This window comes from Gouania willdenowi, chromosome 12 (genome assembly GCF_900634775.1).
Source record: "Gouania willdenowi chromosome 12, fGouWil2.1, whole genome shotgun sequence".
Lineage (NCBI taxonomy): Eukaryota > Metazoa > Chordata > Actinopteri > Blenniiformes > Gobiesocidae > Gouania > Gouania willdenowi.
The window spans coordinates 21,116,031-21,130,805 of NC_041055.1; the positions used below are offsets into that span (position 1 = coordinate 21,116,031).

The 14,775-nt window shown below is 38.3% G+C and overlaps 1 protein-coding gene across 4 annotated transcripts in view; it reads right to left on the reverse strand.

Annotated features, from left to right (window-relative positions):
• Nucleotides 1–14,775, reverse strand: part of kdm2bb (lysine (K)-specific demethylase 2Bb) — a 41,967-nt gene that overhangs the window by 26,479 nt on the left and 713 nt on the right. For 3 of the 4 annotated variants that reach the window (XM_028462531.1, XM_028462530.1, XM_028462529.1), the window contains exons 2-12: nucleotides 14,580–14,724; nucleotides 11,356–11,434; nucleotides 11,167–11,213; nucleotides 9,655–9,833; nucleotides 8,869–8,975; nucleotides 5,788–5,881; nucleotides 5,520–5,673; nucleotides 5,258–5,373; nucleotides 3,141–3,261; nucleotides 1,925–2,319; nucleotides 1,739–1,825 (exon numbers count right to left, since the gene is read on the reverse strand). In XM_028462531.1, coding sequence (XP_028318332.1) covers nucleotides 1,739–1,825; nucleotides 1,925–2,319; nucleotides 3,141–3,261; nucleotides 5,258–5,373; nucleotides 5,520–5,673; nucleotides 5,788–5,881; nucleotides 8,869–8,975; nucleotides 9,655–9,833; nucleotides 11,167–11,213; nucleotides 11,356–11,434; nucleotides 14,580–14,724 — 1,524 coding nt within the window. Of the gene's footprint in view, nucleotides 1–1,738; nucleotides 1,826–1,924; nucleotides 2,320–3,140; nucleotides 3,262–5,257; nucleotides 5,374–5,519; nucleotides 5,674–5,787; nucleotides 5,882–8,868; nucleotides 8,976–9,654; nucleotides 9,834–11,166; nucleotides 11,214–11,355; nucleotides 11,435–14,579; nucleotides 14,725–14,775 lie in introns of those variants that run through there. The other variant, XM_028462532.1, reaches the window with a different exon arrangement.

Below are 14,775 nucleotides of genomic sequence, written 5' to 3' on the forward strand. Positions count from 1 at the left end.
CAATGACATAAGGTTGAACACTGATTCCGGAAAAGTATCTGTTCTCATTCTATTGGATCTAAGTGCTGCATTTGACACTGTAGATCATACAATTTTGTTGCACAGATTGCAAACATGGGTTGGACTAAATAGAAAAGTAATGCAATTTTGTAAGCATTGGAAACTTTGAATCTGACAGACTACCAATGTCATATGGGGTTACTCAGGACTCTGTTCTTGGACCCCTTCTGTTTAGCCTTTATATGCTTCCTTTAGGACAAATTTTACAGAACTGTAAGGTTGATTATCAGAGCTACGCAGATGACCCACAACTATATCTATCACTGAACCCAGATGACTACGGTCCCATTGAGGTGTTGTGTGACTGCTTAGAAAAAGTGAACTGCTGGATGAGTGAAAACTTCCTTCAACTAAACCATGACAAGATGGAGGTGATTGTCTTTGGTAACAAGGAAAAGAAGACTGCTATCAGCAAGTATCTTGAGTCTCGATCTTTAAAAGCTAAAGACCAAGTCAAAAACCTTGGTGTTCTGATTGACTCAGATCTTACATTGAGCAGTCAGATCAAATCTATCACAAAAACAGCCTTCTACCACCTAAAGAACATCTCCAGAGTGAAATGTTTAATGACTCAGAAAGATCAGGAGAAACTGGTCCATGCTTTTATCTCCAGCAGACTGGACTATTGTAATGGTCTTCTGACAGGAATCCCCCGAAAGAGCATCAAACAGCTACAGCTGGTTCAGAACACTGCAGCTCGGGTCTTAACCAGAACAAAGACATCAGAACACATTACTCCAGTTTTAAAGTCTTTACACTGGCTTCCAGTCAGCCTCAGAATAGACTTTAAAGTTCTGCTGCTGGTGTATAAATCTGTGAATGGGTTTGGTCCAGAATACATCAGTGAGATGTTAGTCAGGTATGAACCCAGCAGGTCTCTCAGATCTATGGACACAGGTCAGATAGTGGAGCCCAGAGCTCACAGTAAACATGGTGATGCTGTGTTTAGTTGTTATGCTACAAAGAAGAGGAACAAACTGCCAGCAGAGCTGAAGTCAGCATCTAATGTGAACATTTTTAGATTAAAGTTAAAGGCACTTTTTTTCTCTACTGCATATGATTGAGAGATTTTTGGTCATGTTGTTGATGTAATGTGTTTGTTGATGATTTTAATTGATTTTATTGATGATTTTAAATGTTCTTATTGATTTTAAACAATTGAATGTTTTATCATGTAAAGCACATTGAGTTGCCTTGTGTATGAAATGCGCTATACAAATAAATTTGCCTTGCCTTGCCTTGCCTTTAATGGGCTATCTTGTTTGTTTGTTTTTTTCAAACAATTCCAGAAAGTATTCACAGCACTTATTCCAAATCATATTAAATTAATTGCTTTTCTCAAAATTCTACACAAAATACCCCATAATGACTATGTAAAAAAGTATTTTTTAAGATATATTTTTGAGAATTTCTGAAAAACAGAAATGTATGCATGGTTCACAATCTACATTTTTCAGTGTGAGAAAAAAAATAAATGTAACCGTATCCCAATAAAAGTTACCACATCTGTGCAATAACCTGATGATGCAATTAATCATGATTATTCATGCAATTAATTTGATCAATTCACAACTCTAGTCTAAATATTCTGCACTCCATAAAACTGTAACAGATGACTAATCATTTGATTTGCACTAGAACGAGAAAACTTGACCCACTAATGATACAACTGTCTTACCTTTGTTGTTTTCTTGGGCCAATACACCACAGGAACTCCAGTGAGGGCCAGCTTTGGGTCATCATACGCATGTTCCTTTAAGACAGCCTGAGTGGTCACAGAGAAGCATTGTCACTGACTGTAGATGTGTGTGTGTGTGTGTGTGTGTGTGTGTTTCATGCGTCTGTTTTTGGAGTTATGTCGTACCTTCATGTCTTCCAAGAGAAACTGTGGGTTCTCGATTCCCACGGGAACACATTTCTTATTTTCAGGAAGCGACTCCAACTTCTCAACTAGTGCTCTGAGTCCATTTAGTTCGAACTCTGTCAGGTGAGTCCATTTCCTCTGAGACTCTGAGGCTGGAGAGTCTGAAGGGGTTTGGGGGAAATGTAGAGAGGTGGAGGTGGGATTGCAGCTATCCTCTGAGTCAGCAGATAAAACAGCTCTGAGGTGGTGACTCCTGTTGTCTGGTGAGACGGGCCAATCAGAAGCTTCTCTTTCTTGTTTCTCCCTTTGATCATCTCTTGTACTACATGAGCCTTCATTAGTGTCCTGGCTCATAGAGTCTGAGGAGGGGCTCTGTGTCTTTGCCTTGTCACAGTCTGTCTCATGGAATGAAAACAGGTGACATTGTATTATTGGTGGAAATAGAAAACTTATTCATCGGCATGATTAGTTCAATAACGAGCATGTTAGATCCCTTGAGGAACAATGGTCAGGGCCAGGCAAATTTAGGCAAACCAGGAGAGCATCTGTTAGATTGTAAAGGCAGATTTCAGACGGCTGTCAAAAATTCAGTTACAAAGACAAAAATCTGGAGATGTTAGTATCTATTTATTTTTAAGAATTATTTATTAGCTGCATATGTGGAAAAATGCAAAAAATGCTAATTTTGCATTGACTGCAATTGCTAATATGAGACCAAAATTAAAAATGCAGTAAAAAAATAAATAAAAAATCAGTTTAAGTAAAATTTGGTATTTTTCAAACATAATCTACCTCGACTCCACTGACAATGTATTAAGCAAGAATTTGCAAGTATATGTTTACAATACTGTTTACAGTCAAGCATTTTGATGAATACATCCAAAATCTGTCTGGATCATTTGTGTAGGAAAGCCTGGAGATGTGCTGTGGCAAGTTTAGTGTCAATTGAGCCTTTGTGCAAAATTTGGTAATTCTTCATGCATGGGGAGTAGGATTTCTACCAAAGAAAAAGAAAGAAAGAAGGAAGAAGTAGCATAACAATAGCAGCTTAGGTTGCCTGGCCCCTTATTACACTAACATGAGTTTAAAGATTTCATTTGGTAAACTTCTACAACTTCTACAGACACTTTGATGAAACAGAAAGCTAAGATGTTTTCTAAATTTGACATAATGACAGTAAAACTTCAGACTATAGTTTTACACTGTTGTCACTGACCTGGAGGCTCTTTATGGATCACCTGAGAGAAGTAGGAGCGCTTGGTCAGGCAGTGCAGGTATCTCTCCAGAACATACCAGCATATTTCATAGTAGAAAGGGAAGCGAAACTTGGAATGGACCTAAAATGAAGGTAAAAAGTATTACATTTTTAATGAAGTCAATGGTCTGCAACAACTTCGGACAGAGGGCTAGAAAAAAAATCAACTCTGCATACTGTGTGATATTTCAAAATTTGAAGGTTTGGTTGAATCTCAAGTCTCATATTACCTGCACTATGACAAACATACAATATATGTATTTCCTTCAGCTTTAATTCCTATAAAAGCAGGCATACACAGTGTTATTTTTGGCCCATTTTGAGCCGATTTTTGAATTGTGCGTCTTTGGGATCAGGCCGAGTCTCAGCTAAATCGTGTGTCGTGCATAGCGTAGTATACATGGGGTCACGAGAAGCGATTAACACCTCAAGACCAGCTCCCGAGCAGCAATCGTATCGTCGTAAGGAAATCAAACATGTTTGAAATACAGTCGCCCCTCATGAGGGTATTGCACTGTTGAAGCAGTGCCACTTACCGGCTTACCTCAAAATCTCACACTGCACATGCGCGAACACCGTAGGACCGCTATAAAACTGACGAACCGTACTGCTGACGTCTGTCCAGCCAGTTCCTGATCAATCACATGGCCGTCTTTTCTTTTTTAAAGCTCTTTTTGCTCAATTTGCAAGTGTCTCTCCACTTCCGGGTTGTTCTTCTTCTGTTTTAATACCGACGCTTCAGAGTTCTTCTTCTTCTTCTAATTTGTACGTTGCATTTCCAGAAACCAGAGCCCGACGTGTCGTGTATGGGCGAACAGCGTGAGCAGTCAGATCGTGTCAGAGTGTTGGTCTGTATAGTGTGAGAACATGAATCGTGAGCTGCAAACATTAGGGCTCTGCAGTTAAGTTGCACAGTTTGAGCTGGAGCAGAGTACAACGATTGAAAAAAATCGCACAGTGCATCCCAGCTTTAAGTGATTTTTTTTTTTGTTTTTTTAAAGGACAATATTGTCTTGAACCGTGGAAACAAATATAGCTACCAAGCATGTCTCTTTTTAATGTAAACTTTGGTCAAGTCGTTGCTCATTTTTCATTCATGCACACAGTCAGTCCTGCACATTGGATGCAGCACTATGGAGGAAAAGGTACAAATCACTGTGGATTTCATGTTTTCAATGCTTTTGATGGCATTTATTTAATGGTAATAACCATAACCTTTAATGTTATGATTTTATCTTGTTCAATTTGACATTCTCTGACCTTTTTACTGCATTATACTCTCACTAAATACACTGTACACATATTTATTTCCCAAAAGGGAAAGCGAAGAATCTCACTCGCAACAGCTCAAACACAGTATCTAAATATAGCATTATTAATAACATGTTAGTTCTTTTTTTAGAATTAGTTGAAATAAAATTTTATTTTATTTTTTCCCTTTATATATTCTTGTTATGTCATAGATTATCGTAGATTGATTTCTGACCAATATATCGGCAAATCCTTCTTTATACTGGCGGAGGTTGCTGAAGCAGTCATCCTTGAAGTGCTTCGCGCACACAAAAATCGACCTTACCCACAGATGTGGGTACATTTCCGTAAAAAATAAAACTCAACCAGGCACTTTAAAAAGGTTCTGATGCTGGGAGACGGTGTAATGAAGCGTGTGGGTTACTACATCCAACAACCAAACATTTTGACTTATCCTCTCGTAACTTCGGCATCCTTGAGCTTGGACAACAAAATAAAAGCGAGAAATGAAAATGGCGGATTGCTCGAAGTGTTGGACCTGGAGTTGATGTACTAATTTGGCAGTTCCGCTGCAAACACTGTGATGTAATAGTTCAAAAAACGTAATAGAGAATAGAAAATTCGAAACAGATTGAAAAATATGACCAAAACAGAATATAAAGATATCTACGGAGCACCTGAAGAGACTAATTTGAACTTTTTTGTACTTCTAAACACTCTAAATATACAACAAAATGCATTTAAAGGCTAAAAAAGTGGATTTAGCATGATATGTCCCCTTTAAATGAAAAATAATAATAAGCTAAATGATCAACACAGGATCCTACCTTTGTCCTGTTCTCTATCTCATGGATGGTGAGCTGCATAGGAATGTTAAAGCTGTGCAAAACGTTGCCCCCAAATACCAATGTGTCCACTGGGGTGTAAACAGCATGAATCCAGCCTTGATGACAAAAAAAACACAAAGAAGTGAAGAATATCACACATGAAGTAAAGATTCTGGCAATCCAAGGGATATGAAATCTATTAATGCAAGTGGAAGTTCATTGTTTCCTACCGACTACTTCAAAGACACCCATGCCAACCCACCAGATGGTATGAAGAAGGTGTATCCCTGTTTAAGCTCCACTCTCTGGCACCCATCAGCTCGGTCTCCTAGGAAGATATCACTCTGCTTGCCAGACAGCACCCAGTCTTCATATAAGGCAAGGTTATAACGAGTTGGAGGCACAAGCCAGAACACCTACAGGGAGGGACTCATTTTCACTCAGTCATTACACCTAATATGTTATGTAATATCAAAACAGCTAAAAAAAAATATTTGATCTAAATGTAAAACACACAAAAGTTTCCTTACTTTCTGACCATTGAATATGTGATACCACACTGAAGTTCCCCCAAAGTCGATGTGAAAGTCTGTGTAGCAGCCCTTAACACTCATCAAACAATACCTGACAGAGGAATAGCAACAACAACAATGCATGAGAAGACGATAAGGAGACGCACACAAAACACAGTTTGGCAGGTGGTGATATATCAAAGATTTAAACATTTCTTAGATAGTAAAAAAAAAATAGAGCTCAATAGTAAACCTCTACTGCAAACACGGGCAAGAGTGGCCCTTAGTCTAATTTTGTGCACAGAACTACAGAAAAACTCTAAAAAAAACTCTAAATCACAACACAAATATACAAAATCCCTCCAAAAATAAAACATCATGACAGCAAACACACACACAAAATAAGAGAAATACATACAAACTTAAAAGACACACAAAAATACACAAAATAACGACAACAAAAACATGCAGAAATAATTTGTTCTTTCCTATATTAACGCTCAGATTGGTCATTGTTATTCTAAATGCTGACATGAATGTTAATCGGACAATTACATTTTTGCGGCCTCCCGCTGTGATTAAAGTTGCTCATCTCTGCTCTACTATATTATATTTGAGAAATTTGCAGTCTAAGTCCTCATAATTTGCTCAATTACATGGAGGGAACTTGAAAAGAAGTGAAAAGGGAAGACGGGACTACATTTTTATACAATGTGGTCAAAGCCTTAAGTTGATATCTTTAGAAGAAACAACAACAAACACAATCTTTAATAATAATCCCTTTGTGCTTCAATAAAACATTGATATAATCAAATAAATATAGATTGTGCTGAGCATAATTTACCAGAGCATTTGCTTCAAACTCAAGGCCTGGGGGCCAAATCTGGCCCTTTAGATCTTGAGTTTTCAAAATGTGGGAAAGAGAAACCTGCTCAGGTTCTCTTTAAAGTCACGGCCACAACACTGGTTGAGTCAACATTTAAAAAAATCCTTCCCTTTAGAGCAATAAATGTGGCCCACAGGGGAAAGTAAAAAACTACTGAATTATTGTGTAAATTATCAAATAAATCAGTTGTAGATATCGCATATACACAGATTCCCTAAAACAACACATTATTTGCAGGGACTCTCATTTTTCCCATAGCTTTTATCACATGATTGTACTTTTCAATTGCAAATTTTCTTAATTTTTCCCAAATTCTGAACTTTTTTTCAAATTATTTGACAAAAATTCCCCCAAGTTAAATAGAAATTGCTCTCAAAACCAAGAAAATGTAAAGTGAATATCCTGCAGGGACTGATGTCCTCCACTTATTGCTTTCACATTGTAGGTGCTTTATATACTAGGGCACATTAATGCTAGGGTTGGGAACCTCTGGGTACCTCACGATACAATACAATACGATACGCGGTACAAAGCTCACAATAACAATTATTTCACGATATGACAATACTGCGATTATCGATATATTGGTCAGAAATCAATCTACAATAATCTATGACATAACAAGAAAAAAAAAGATTAAGTGAAAAAATACAATTTTTATTTTATATCTCTGAAAGACAATAAATTGAAAAAGTGTCCTATGAACAGTGACAATATTTTAGTGCAACATTTCTGTAAGTAAGTGTCAACATACCAATGTAAGTTAATAAGTATCTCCAATAGTGCTTTCTGTAAACAAAAAACAGGGTCTTTCTTACCAGTGACACCAGTATAGTGCAATATTCCAGTAAACAATATATTGGTTCTTTCAACAAACAGTGAAAATATTTCTGTGAAGACGTACCTGCACATTTTAGTGAAAAAGCAGAAAAGGTTTTGAAAAACAAAAAATCAAATAAAAAAAAAAACGATACTTAGCGGGAGCGTATCAATAATCGATCGTGCGGAAAAATATCGCGATATATCGCCGTATCGAGATATTGTCACACTCCTAATTAATGTTTGTTTGTTTTTATTGCTTAAAATCTGCAGTCCACTTGAGATCAAACTGGTCGGTAACTGGCCCCTGAACTAAAATGAGTTTGATGCCCCTGCTTTTGAGGATTCAAACTGGCCCAAAAGAGAACGCAAAAATAACAAAGAAAATGTGAAACCCCACATTATTTGCAGGGGCTGGCAATTTCCCAGTGGTTTTATCTCATGGCTGCAGTCATTTTAAACACAAATTGTGAAAAACACATTCAATTTTACTAAACTTTCAATTTCCTTCAAAGTAATCCCAAAATATTCCCCTTGAAATTACACTAAGATTGATTTGATTCAACTTTATTTATATAGCTCTAACAAAATATAAAATTGTTAAGAAAAATCCCAACAATCCTACATGAACAAGCATCAGCGACAATGGGGATAATAAAAAAAAACTCCCTCATGCAGGGACTGATGTCATTTATTGCTTGGATATTGTAGGTCGCATACATACTTTGTATATCATTTACATGTGGAAAGGCCAGCTAGGGCTCAATGTTGTTCCATCTATGATCTGTGGCCTACTTCAGCTCAAACTGGTCCATACTGAGTTGGCTGTACTAGAGAATGAAGGCAGGAGGTAATAAAATATAAAGCACAATATTTATTGACAAGATGTGTTATCTGTAAACAGGAAGTGTGTATTTATTTGGCATACCAACACAAAACATTTAAGTTTCAGGCAAATGTGGATAATCCATTTTCTTCCTAATACATTATCTAGAATAAACACGTCAGTCCCTTTGTCACATTACAGATTGATTGATTGATTAACAGAGTTTCTGTGCAGTGGAGATAAACAAAATACTGCTGAGGCTGAATTAAGGGGCACTAATAGTTTCTGGTTAGCATTGCTTCTTGTTTTTGGCTGAGGACTGTCTGTGCATCCAGACACAGCCAGGCTCCTCTGTGAGGAGAAAAAAAAATATCTGCTGCCTAGCAACAATCGGGAGCACATAAAGGAGGTGACAGTTTGCAGCGCTGCACTGTGATGGAGTGATACACGAGGCATTCTGATGTGATAAGAAGTCTGAACACAGCAAAGGCAGCTGACTTTTCCCCTATTTTTTTTCCTGCCGACGCTATACTTGTTGTCTTTACTGTTAACACAGACTGGAACTTACCGCTGCACTTTAGGGTACTTCATCTCCGAGATGACATTGGTGGCCTCTGTTTGGCTGTGTTTCAGGTCAGGAGGCCACATGTTGTCCACCCAGTCCACTTGATCCACCTGTGAGAGCAACCACCAGGATCTGTTCAACAATCAGCCACTTATAGCGTCTGTCTGTTATACACATGCCAGGGTTGGGGTCATTAATTACACTTATGATATAATTATAATTGGAATTGGAATTGGAAAAATGTGTTGATGTTGTATGCTAATTTAATTGCATTTGAGTTCAGATATTTGTATTTTGTAATTGGCATGGAAATTCTGTAAATACTGTCATTACAATTTCATTAAACGCAAATCTTGGTAAAACACGAACACCAAAAATACTAATACCAATATTTTTCATTGATTAGGATGCCTAACAAGGTAACCAAGAGATGAAAAACAAATGGAAATATATATAATTTTTTTTTTGTGTTTATTTTAGAGCTGATTTAAGACATGGGTCAAAATATAGGAAATGCTAACAGAAAGCTAACACAAGAGGAAGGTTAAGTTTTATTGGGTTATTTATTAAAGGCTCAGTAATTAAGAATATAATTGTATACTAATAATTCTAATTGTAATTGGAAAAAATACTGCTCACCGTAATCGTAATTGAGTTGTAATTGAACATGGATAATTGAAGACATAATTGTAACTGAAAAATGTAATTGACCCCAACCCTGATACATGCTGTTGTATTAGTGCTTTCTGTCAAAGCTGCCCATTTCTTTAATCAGTCATGTTTTATTACCACTGTAGGCCGCTTGATGAGGTTCTCCAGCTTAGTGTGGCTGAACTCCAAACTGATGACATTGAAGAGTTTATCGCGTTCCTCCTCTGGCGTCTCGTAATAGCGCACAAACTGAGCCATGCTCATTTCAGAGCCTTTCTGCGTGCTGACGTCCATCACGTCCACAGGCCGTCGACTGCCTACACATAAACACGTTATTAAAATGCTTTCTATCAAGTGTGTGTATTTTCAAAGATGCAACACTAAAAAAATTCGGTAACACTTTACTTGAAGTTCTATACATAAAGGCTGACATGGTTAGGGCTGTAAACAACCAAGGAAATGGTTGGTCGACCAAGACTATGGCAAACGTATCAATTAGTCAACCAAAAAAAAAAAAAAAACGTAGAATGAATGAGCAGGTGCAGAGGAGGACGAGGAGACAGAAAAAGAGAGACAAATATTTTGTTTTGGCTTTTTGTGATGCCGATTTGCTTTTAAACACAAACCATTTATGATATGAACCTTATTCAAGCTTTGACCAGAACCCGACAAAGCAAAAGTGAAACCTACAGGTCAGACAGACATTAGGTATTTATATCAGAGCCCGATGTGAAACCGACAATTAAAACAAATTTTTTCCTCATACAAATGACATATTTACGTCTGTTTTAGTGGTAAGCCTGCTTTTATTAATAAACAACTGTTAATGTCAACATCAGATCAGCGCACAGGGAAACAAACGCACGTCAAACCGAGGTGCGCAGTGTGCCCACAGCGCCAGAGACAGCATTGGATCTATTTACATAATCCACATATCAAATATAAGTTTAACCATGTTCGTGTGCAGAAAAGGATTGATTCAATAATGGATGCTTGTGCTTCTAGCCTGTCTTAATTCGTTCCCTCTCTGCTCCAATCAGAGCAGTCACCGACAGCGTGACGCTCTTTTTTTTTTCTGCAGCCAGCACTCACTCACACAGCTGTTGCTGGACATATAATCATGTTTAGGCAATAGATAAATTATATTTTATAATTAATCCTTATCACCTATAAGCGCATTGTATTTAGTTTTTTAAACGGTCTTGAAACTGATACCGTTGCTGGTCGACCGATGATAATCTTGGTCGCCCACGATGGCATCGACCAATTAATCGACTAAAACACCAAAGTTTGCAGCCCTAGACATTATGCTGTCATAATTGTGACATGACACCTGTCATTAGTATGAATAAGGTGTCATGAAGGCTGTCATTAAGAGTCGTTTGTTACCCTAACCCTTAACCCTAACCGTACCTAACCCCACAAGACAAACCCCCCAAAAAATGCCATTATAGCTCCAAAGGTGTCATAATTTATCAAAAGGTGTCATAACTTAGCAAACGACACTTAATGACAGCCTTCATGACACCTTATTCATGCTAATGACAGATAATGCCAGCATAATATCAGCCTAATGTACAAAACATAAAGTGTTACCAAAATATAATTTACTCTTGGTAAAGTTGCATGTTTTTTTTGCATTTTACTCACCCACCAACCCTTTGATCTCACTGACTGAAAAATCGGAATCCGGCATTCTGTGATAATGACAAACCAATGATTGTTTTTTTAATTTTCAAAGATAGATGTTGACCTTGGTGATTAAATATAACAACGAGGAAAAACATTGAGGGAAGACTCCATTTGTAGACACATATACAAGCAGAATAAACTCCTCACCGGATTCCTAATTCGTCTTTCTCTTTAAAGATCAGTGGAATCCTCAGAGCTTCTCTTTGGACGTATTCATAGGTGAAGTCTGCAACACAGAGGCTGTGTGGTTCAGTCAAAGGCATTAAAAAGACAATCTGTCAAACATTTCAGTAAGGTGAGCTATCGATGCTATAGCATAGCATGGACAATTTCATGCTTCCAACTTAGCAGTAGTGGTTTGGCACTTCCGGATACTGTGGGTGACACTTCCTGTTCGAAAATCAATCAGCACTAAAAAATTTAAAGCTGCACGGGACAATACTTTTTTTTTTTTTTTTTAATCAGATGTAAAAAGTTGATATTACCACTTAAAAATGTTATTATCTCCACTGTTAACACTCTTATTGACATTGTTGGAAAAGATTCATGCATTGAATTCTGGGAAGTGAAGTCCTGTAGACAGTTGCATAGAAGTGTTTTTTTTTTTACTTCATTGTTAACATGATTTCTTGTGTTTGCCCCCCAAAAACCTCTGCCAAAGTGACTTCCCAACACATTTCTGGTGTTTTCCACAGACAATTACAGATGTTGATTTTGTGGCTTAGGGGAAAAGATTCAAATGCGACCCCAAATTAAATGTCTCACGGAGTTAGGTGATATCACGGAGAATACCACGACAAAACAGAACAAAAATTGTGTCACGTCAATCACTGTCCTCATTGTCTGGCAAAAAAACACAATAAATCACAGTAGGAATGAATTAAAAACACATCTATTTATCTGTTTATGGTGCTCCACGTCCCACAATGGAATACGTGAAACGTTTCATACATTGTCAAACTTTCGAGTGACAATTTCAACCTTTCACATCTTTTTTTTCCCAAGCAAATGGTTTTGATTATTGATCCATGAAGCCTACACTATGTCTTTATGTGATAAAAGAAAATATTGTCTGGAGCAGCTTTATCTGGCATTCACAAAGTCCTGATCTCAGTACAATAAAAGACCCAAGGCTTGCAAATCCAACATCAGTGCAACAGTCACTCCATAAATATATTTCTGGAGGAAACACCAAACATTCACAGAAACCTACTCAGACCAATTGAAAGTGGTATTTTCAAATGTACCACTTTACCACTTTAACTTAATAATGAATGCATGTGCAGAATGTCAAGCCATGTCAGCGTAAAGCAGAGGCAGAGCTGGATATAGTGTGTAATTACGGAAGCAGATTTGGGCCAATTTTGATGGTGAAAATTATAGTCGAACTGTCAAGATTAAAATTGAAATTTCGAGAATGAAGTTGCGATATAATGTTGAAACCCAACTTTGAAGTATAGTTTAACACATTCATCGATACACAATTTTGTATTTTATTATTTTTGTAGATGGCTACAATCTGCCGTTTGTTGTCATACGGTGAATTGGCCCTCGTCAGCTTCCGTAGATTTGACTTCATTAGCAAACGTTTTATCAAGAAAATGTATTTTGAGTTCATATTTCAAATTTTGACTTTAATCTGAACATTTCAGCTTTATTCTTGATTTGCCCAAATTTTTTTTTGATAACCCTTTACTTGAAGTTTTATACATATGACATTACGCTGTCATTATTCTGACATGACACCTGTCATTAGAATGATGAAATTGTCATGAAGGCTGTCATTAAGTGTCGTTTGCTAAATTATGACACCTTTGGAGCCATGTTAGCATTTTTTGGGTTAGGTGAAGGGATCTTGTGGAGTTAAATAGGGTTAGGGGTAGGGGTTGAACGACTACATAATTTTAAAGGTGGACATTATGTGCATACTAGTCGAGTCGACATCGACTAGTCGATGACATCGCCGAGAGCCGAAGCCGAGCAGAGTGTCGGTGTTGGGCCAAAATCCTTGACCCGCAAAAATCTGAGACCGCAAGTGGCGACAGTTATAACCCCTGCGGCTTCTCGGTGGACATTTACTCACCATAAACACGTTTGTAATTCTTCTCCAGTCTGCATTTACTTCACCCACCGGAGCGTCATGTTTAAGGGGGAGTCAATAGCTACGAAGAGGTTTAGCACTCTTCTTCTCTACCGCCGAGAAGCCGCAGCGGTGACAGATTTTTTCGGGTCACAGACTTTTGCACAACACTGCCAGCCCCTGGGACACGGGACATGCTATAGAAGCTAAGTAAACCCAGGAACACTGCTGCTTTGCCTATCATGAGTCGACGGTAACTGTTAAGCCCCGAGGCTTCCTCAGAGCCAGGCGTTTAGACTTTGTTTGGGCTGTTTTTACGGTAGCTTCGGCTTCCTTCACCGAAGCTGGTGTCGTGCCAAAGTCTGTGACTGCTGCGGCTTCTCGGCAGTAGAGAAGAAGAGTGCTAAACCTCTTTGTAGCTTTTCAGGAGCTTTTTACTCCCCCTTAAACGTGACGCTGCAGTGGGTGATGTAAATGCAGACTGGAGAACAATTACAAACATTTTCAAAGGGAGTAAATGTCCGCAGAGAAACCACAGGGGTTGGAACTGTCACCACCTCCGGTCACAGATTTTTTTGGGTCACAGATTTTGGCACAACAGCAGTCTTCCCCCGCTAACAGAGCCTCCGACCTGCGCTGCTAATGTTTTCCAGATCTGCTTAATATACAGACATGTTGCCACTAGCGCTAACATTAGCATGTATATTAGCCGTAGTATCTGCCTATCAGCTGCAGTTTGAGCGCAAACCAGGAAGGAGCGAGAAACTCTTGCTGTTGTGCTGCCTTGCCGTGAAGGGGTACTAGGATACTAGGTACAAGGGTACTCGTTTGCTGCATTGCGCCGCCATCTTGGGCAAAAGTCAGGTACTGCGACAAGTCGACGTCACTGAGACAGAGTCGCGAGACAACACTAAAGTTGACGGGTCGACTAGTCGACCGTCTGTTTAACCCCTAGTTAGGGGTAGGGGTTAGAATTAAGGTTAGGGTATGGGGTTAGGGTAACGAAGGGTTAGGGTAACAAACAACACTTAATGACAGCCTTTATGACACCTTATTCGTGCTAATGACAGGTGTTTGCGAGTTCATAAAATTGTGACTAAGAAGGCATTTAGTTATTTGTATAATTACTGTAATTGTTTTTTCTATGCTTTGTGTATATCACAGAAAAAGTTATATGCAAGAATAATAGTGACAGAATTGAACTTGGAAACCACAACACTTGTTTCAAAGGGGGGGTAGTTTCCTGTTTCCACTGGTGAGTAAAGAGGAAATGATGGTTAGTGTTCTTCACCTCTGCCCTCCATTAGGTGAACAAAGTCAGCGCAGTAACGTGTGCTGACAAGTTTTTCCTCCACACTGAACCCTCTGATGTTTACAATCTCCTCCACGTCCGACAGGTCCTCGTTTTCATCGTACATCGTCCGGCAGATGGAGCGCTGCCACAGAGGAAAGAAAACCACAGGATTTGCATGACAAAACAGAAACAC